The sequence below is a fragment of the Apis dorsata genome, unplaced genomic scaffold (genome assembly GCF_000469605.1).
Source record: "Apis dorsata unplaced genomic scaffold, Apis dorsata 1.3 scaffold_37, whole genome shotgun sequence".
Lineage (NCBI taxonomy): Eukaryota > Metazoa > Arthropoda > Insecta > Hymenoptera > Apidae > Apis > Apis dorsata.
Window position 1 is genome coordinate 1,085,344 of NW_006263339.1, and position 6,624 is coordinate 1,091,967.

Genomic DNA, 6,624 nt, shown 5'->3' on the forward strand with positions numbered 1-6,624 from the left:
AATAATACTTTTCATTGTCAACACATTATCATCTTTCTCTCGATCACGAATACACAATAAATAAATATTCATTCATTCAATTATCACGCAACTATAATTTCACAAAAAATAATTATACTAGCAACAATTGCAACCATAAATTCTGATAAGAATTTTGGAACAGTTAAGAAAAGGATTAATGTAGAAACACAAAGTTTGATTTGAACAATTAATATATGGATTATATATGATTTATATAAATATAAATTAATAATGCAATAATTTAATTATATGAAACATATTTATACATACAGATTTCCTTTTCTTTAACTATTCTCATGTACAAAATGCACATTTACTCGTATCGTGTTTAAGATTAAATTCTGTCGATTGCTTAATTTTTTTGTTTCAGTTGTGACGCCTTTCACATTTCACATATCTGAAATGTAGTTACCTATATGTCTTTAAAATTACATACAATCAATTATTCTAAATATATTTTTCAAAATGATATTTTTTATATTTAAGTTGAGTTACTCAATTGTTTCAATGACTTGATTTCTGTCTTAATGTGTTTCACATATTTTTGCGCTATCTTATCGTAATACAGTTTTTTTATTGAGATCAGCAATATACTTTTTTTTTACTTCACGTAATATACGAGAATACTATCGTAGATTTATAAAACGTTTAAAAAGTGAACATAATTCGCTATTATTTTCTTTTTGTTATGAGCTATGTCGTTGATATTATATGAAAACAATTGAATAGCTAAATTCATTATAACACTGGTTATATTTGAAATTAAGTTCAATAAAGTGGTGTATAATGTATTGATCGTTCTTTGTTGTGTTGCTTTTTCATTTTTTATTTACGCTTTGATTTTATAAAAGTTGATATGAAAAAACTAACTAATATGATTGACTACGTTATAAAAATCAAAGGAGGTGACTCAGCCGATGTACAGAGCATTTCAATTTAAATTCTGTTCTTTAGAGCGCTTCTTAATAATTCAATGACTTTAACGCGTAGCCATAATAGCACAACATTTTCCATGTTATGTTATTTTACAGTCGATGACATGACGGGGGGTGAAAGATACATGATCCTCCTATGCAAATGTTATATAATTAGTAAATATTGTCACTTGGACAAAAGTGGTGCCAGCCACTTCTACATCACAACCAAGGAATCTAAAATCGACACCTTTAGTTTTTCCATGCATTCAATTTCATTCTTCGACTTTTCCTTTCATTCAAAAAAAAAAAAAAAAAAAAAAAAAAAAAAAAAAAAAAAAAAAAGAAAAAAAAGTAACAAGAAATTAAACACAGAAGCAGGTACTCTAAGAGTTAATCATGTATCATATGATATCGATACAGATTTGATCACAAAGGATAACGATAGTAACGCTAGTACGCGTCATCAGAATGCCCGAAGTATAGCGAAAAAAAAAAAATATCATATTGTTTCTCTATATATATATACGGATTTTTATAACTGGTACTAGTTGTTATCCTATTATCGACATAAATTTACGTAATCTATATAAAATATACTAATCCTTAATATACTATGTGAAAACTATGGCTTTTCGTATATCAATTTAGAAAATAAGTCAATCAACATATGACATAAGCAACATTTGTTTTCTTTTTTTTTTTTTTAATATATTCATTTCTAGAAATTAAAAATTATCGTTGTTCAAAGTACCATTCGCCCCCTGCCATCAATATTTCTTCGTTTCTTTTCTTTCTATAATCAATATAATTAATATCAATGTACATACAAATTAATTAATTTATTTCACATTAATATAAATTCGTAATTTCACGTAAAATTCTCATTATATACGTGTTTATATTAATGTAAAATGAATCGACTAAATTTACGTATATGTGTATATGAATTTTGTTCCATGTATTTGCGCAAGGGGCACTATTTATAATATTTACAAAAATTAAGAGACTAACATATACATATGTATACAGTGTATATACATGTATACAGTAACGCATGACAGACACAATATATAACGTATAAACAATACTCTTTCCTTCCATTTGTTTGCACTTACATACATTCAACAATTGATTAAGCAAGCCATAACAATACTAAAAGTAAATAAACATTGCAAGGCATAACACATACGTGTACGAGCATTACTGTCAAATTAGAAGATTAACAATAGATTCGATGAAATTAATTTGCAGTTTATGTATATATAGGTATATGTACGTATATACACAAATATATAAATATATATAATAATAGCATCTGGTCCAATGAATATTAAGTATTCATGTAAATAACCAATCATTTCTTACATATGTACATATTAGATATTAGATTTCTAACATAACAAAAGATGACTCAACGTTGATTATTGTCGATGTTCATTACGTCGCAGGCTATAATTTATGCATTAGCAACCATTTTGTGTCATATTATTCTCTATCTGAGAATAAACTCGCGACACAATGAACGTAGGAATTGTCTGCAAATGTCGAGACAAATAATCGAACAAGCGTAATAAAACGAAGGAGATAAATCTATATAATCTCAATCGGTACAGAACCTCTTATAGCGCCTCAACAACGAAACATGCATATATAATAATACTAATACTCCGCAAACGACTGAAGATGCATCATAAATACCGCGACTGGAAAAACACGGTAATTTTGCGCAAATATGAAACTTGTACAATATTCTTCAATTCTATATATATATATAGAAGAGAGTCGTTAAATGGCAGTAGGGAATCAAGTATGCTGATACGTTGTAGTGCCAAGTTCTGTCTTCTGTTCAAGCACCAGCAAATCCATATACTTCTAGTACCCTAATCTCAAAATCGCCGCTGGCACAGAGAGGTGGATTATTGAATGTAGAGCACCGATCTGTTTTTCCGAATCTTATATTTTCATCCATCCATATTGCTTGACCATCTCTAAATAAATAAAATAATTTTTAATGTAATTGACATAAATTGTACACAATATTTATAAATATTGTATTTTATCATTATATAATATATAATTTTGGAAATGAAGAATTGCTTTTTATTTTTACAAAAATATTTATTTTTTTTAAGAAAATAAGAATTATAATATATCTAATGGATTATTATTTTTTTCCATAAAAATATATTCTAGTTTTTGTATATCATGAATTTTATATATTTACACATATTACATATTTCATATCATTAACAAAATCTTACCCTCCGCCAATTGTTATCATTTTGGAATCTGCCGCCATAAATAATTCAGCTGAATGATGAACTTTAGGATCATTGTGCGAAGAATCCATACCCACCCAAGGATATTTTGCTCGTTCAGGATATAAACTAAATAAGAACGTTTCACCCGTTCCAAAATAAGCTTGTCTTTGTCCTTTATCATTTTTCATATTACGTTCACACCATCTCGTGGAGCAATACGCACCAAATACCTTAAATAAAAAAAAATGAAAAAATTAATATTAAATATTATTTCAAATGAAAACAAAAAAAAATATTATTTGAAAAAAACTTACTTCATTATTGCATGTTTTTATCATCAATAAGGTTGGTTCATGTTGCTCTACTCTTACGTAAAATGTTGTTAAAGAACAACCATGCTCTTCTGTTGTATACAATAGAATTGGTTGATACATAGTGATCCGCATAGGCAACCAAGACCATAATGTAAATAACTGTCACAAATTAAAAAAATAAAAAATTAATATAATATTAATATTATATATAATCAGTATTTATAACTGTGCAAACATTAGTTTTTAATAATTTTCTAATTGTTCATAAATACAACAAACTAAGTCACAGCAGCGGTAGATCATGCGCTTGACTGAAAAAAAAATTAATAAAATAGAAAATTATAAAGCTAAATAATATAAAAAAAGTGAAATTTATTTTTTTCATATTTTATATTTTTTTCTCTTTTATATAAATATTTATTTCATAAATTTTTCATATATAGATATTAAATTTTTTTAATAATTATCTTATAACATAATTTATTTTTCTAAAAATTGTAATAACAGTAATTACTGTAATAAAAAAAAATTCAAAAAATCAAATTAAAAAAAAGAAATATTTAGGAAAGTAATATGCTTATACAAGATGCAAAAACATCATGCAAAAGGTAATATCATTCAAATATAAAAGTGAATTGTTACAATATTATAAATTGTGATTTTAAATGAATTGAAATGATTATTTGATGAAGCAATGTAAATGGCATGATAAGAGTTTAATAAACTAAAAATACATGTACATATGACTATATACTTTTGAAGATTGAAACGATTTAAAATCATAATCACTATGAGTTTGTCACATTATTCCTTTTGAGTATTAGTTACATAAAAAAATATCTAATATATCTATGAATATAAAAAGAATGTAATAATACAAATTAGTAAAAATTGAAGAGGGGATATTTTAAAAATACTAAAAATGCATGAAAATAAAACAGAAGAAACACATGCCGAATTGCTAGCAAAAAAACTGAGCATATAATTTATCAAAAAGGAATACGAGAAAGCACTAGTTTAATCAATATAAATCAGACTATACATTATTTAATTTAATGTGTATACTCTACAAGAATATTAAACCTCAAGCAAAAAGAGAAGTACAACGAGAAGTGATAACAAAATCACAACTATAATAAAAGCTGACTTAATCAATAATTATTAGTTAATACTTAATACTGAACGTGAATAACAATTAAATGTCACTTATATCAATATTTGGCCTTTTTTTTTTTAAATTTTATGAGAAGATCTGCTAAACAATTACCATTGTTCAATCGATATATGTTGCATACTAAACTAATATCTTTTTGATAATAGTCAAAGATAATAATACCATGTAAATTAACATCCTATAGAATATATACTTCAAGGCGGCTATATACACCAATAACGACAATATCGACATGCCACAGAAAGGCGACCAACGAACTACAGAAAACTCTGTTACTGTTGAACTTTTTGTTCTTTTTTTGGATTAGTTTTGAACCGTAGTTTTGGCCGTAAGTACTTACATCAGGCATGTCTAGAATCTGGGAGCATATGCTTTGTATGGGATAAACGCCCATTGACAGAGCACGCGGTCCAGGACTGTGTGCACCCTACACCCATGATCATTAAATCCATCATCATTCCAGTAACGCAGCATGACACAAGATAACATAGAACCGTCAGTTATATTGGAGTACAGCATTGGCTGAACTTTGCATATCAGAAAATGAGAATAAATATTATACGAAACACTGGTTAAAACCATCGGAGACACAGAGCATAATAATAAGAAACATCGGCCATATTTTCGAGTTTCTCTTCTAATATCACACAAAATATAGAATATATGAATGAAATGCTCAAGAGTCACTGTTAACCAGTATAACCAATGTAATGATCTCAAAAACGAAAATTAAACGATGTAATCAATGTACTACTAAAGCATTAAAAATAATTAGTATATAAAATTAAAATGTTCGTTTTGAACATTTAGATTTTCCATATAATTATAACAATCAAATTGTGATTTGAACTGCAAATAGACTGAAATTTATAAAGCACGCTGCTGCATTCACTGATCGATTATAACTGAAGTTGCGATTTCAAGCACTTTTAACAGCTTTTTTATTTTTTTGCCTTAAGATATAAGTTTGATTATCCTATCAATCAATGATAAGCAAACACATTTTGTGTAGCTCACCAGTAACAGTCATCATAAATTAATTATAAATTGATTTCTCAACATTCTTCATAAAACATATATGTAAAGAATAAATGTTTTTAACAGAATGTACAGATATATATATATCTTATATATATATATGTATAAAATTCTTATATTGTTACATTTGGCATGTCATATATGCGAAACACTGAAAGCTAGAGAAGACCTAATAAGAAGAAGATATAAATTTTATTGGAAGAAATCTTTGTTATTTTCTAATGTTCAAAAAGGCAATAACTGCAAGTGGATAGACGCTAACAGCAACAAAGCTGGCACGATAAGTGTAACAATAGTGAGTATGAATGAATGTAACAGGTATAGTTCAGGAACAGAGGGCAGAGCACATGAAACTAACAACACATTTCCCAAAAAGATAATTATACAATACCCTGTCTTTGTATGTGTCTTCACACTCTTTCTGAAAACAAAGTGAATCATTGAACAGCTTTTGCATAATTTTGCATTCTAATACCCTAAGAAATTATTTTTTATTAATCCATCATCTTTGTCTACTTATATTATTTTACAGTAAGAAACATGAATCACATTAATTATTGATACTAAACCTTTAAACCTGCAAGTTTCTTACAAATAAAGAATCATTCGCAACATTTAAAGATAAAAATAATGAGCTCACATATATGTACAATTGTCTTATGAATATAATTTCATTTCAACTTCGAAAATAAGCAAGAGAATCAATTATTAAAAAATGTCAATATTGAGTATTATAAAATTAACAAGACATACTTCATAAGAATATAATTCGTTTCAAAAAAAGGAACAATCATAGAATTAAATAAAATCTTATAAAGCATGTATGTGAGTCCATACTTTGTTGGAAAAAAATCTGTCAAATATTCGATTTTTGGACTATTTTGAAAAAAAAAAAAAAA

General features: G+C 26.7%; 1 protein-coding gene across 1 annotated transcript in view; it reads right to left on the reverse strand.

Annotated features, from left to right (window-relative positions):
• Window positions 1-579: 579 nt before the first annotated feature.
• The window catches only part of LOC102681662 (GTPase-activating protein skywalker), a 40,235-nt gene continuing 34,190 nt past the window's right edge, over window positions 580-6,624 (reverse strand). The window contains exons 8-12 of the mRNA XM_031512588.1: window positions 6,117-6,175; window positions 5,028-5,114; window positions 3,514-3,672; window positions 3,200-3,429; window positions 580-2,926 (exon numbers count right to left, since the gene is read on the reverse strand). Coding sequence (XP_031368448.1) covers window positions 2,785-2,926; window positions 3,200-3,429; window positions 3,514-3,672; window positions 5,028-5,114; window positions 6,117-6,175 — 677 coding nt within the window. The 3' untranslated portion in view covers window positions 580-2,784. The remainder of the gene's footprint in view (window positions 2,927-3,199; window positions 3,430-3,513; window positions 3,673-5,027; window positions 5,115-6,116; window positions 6,176-6,624) is intronic.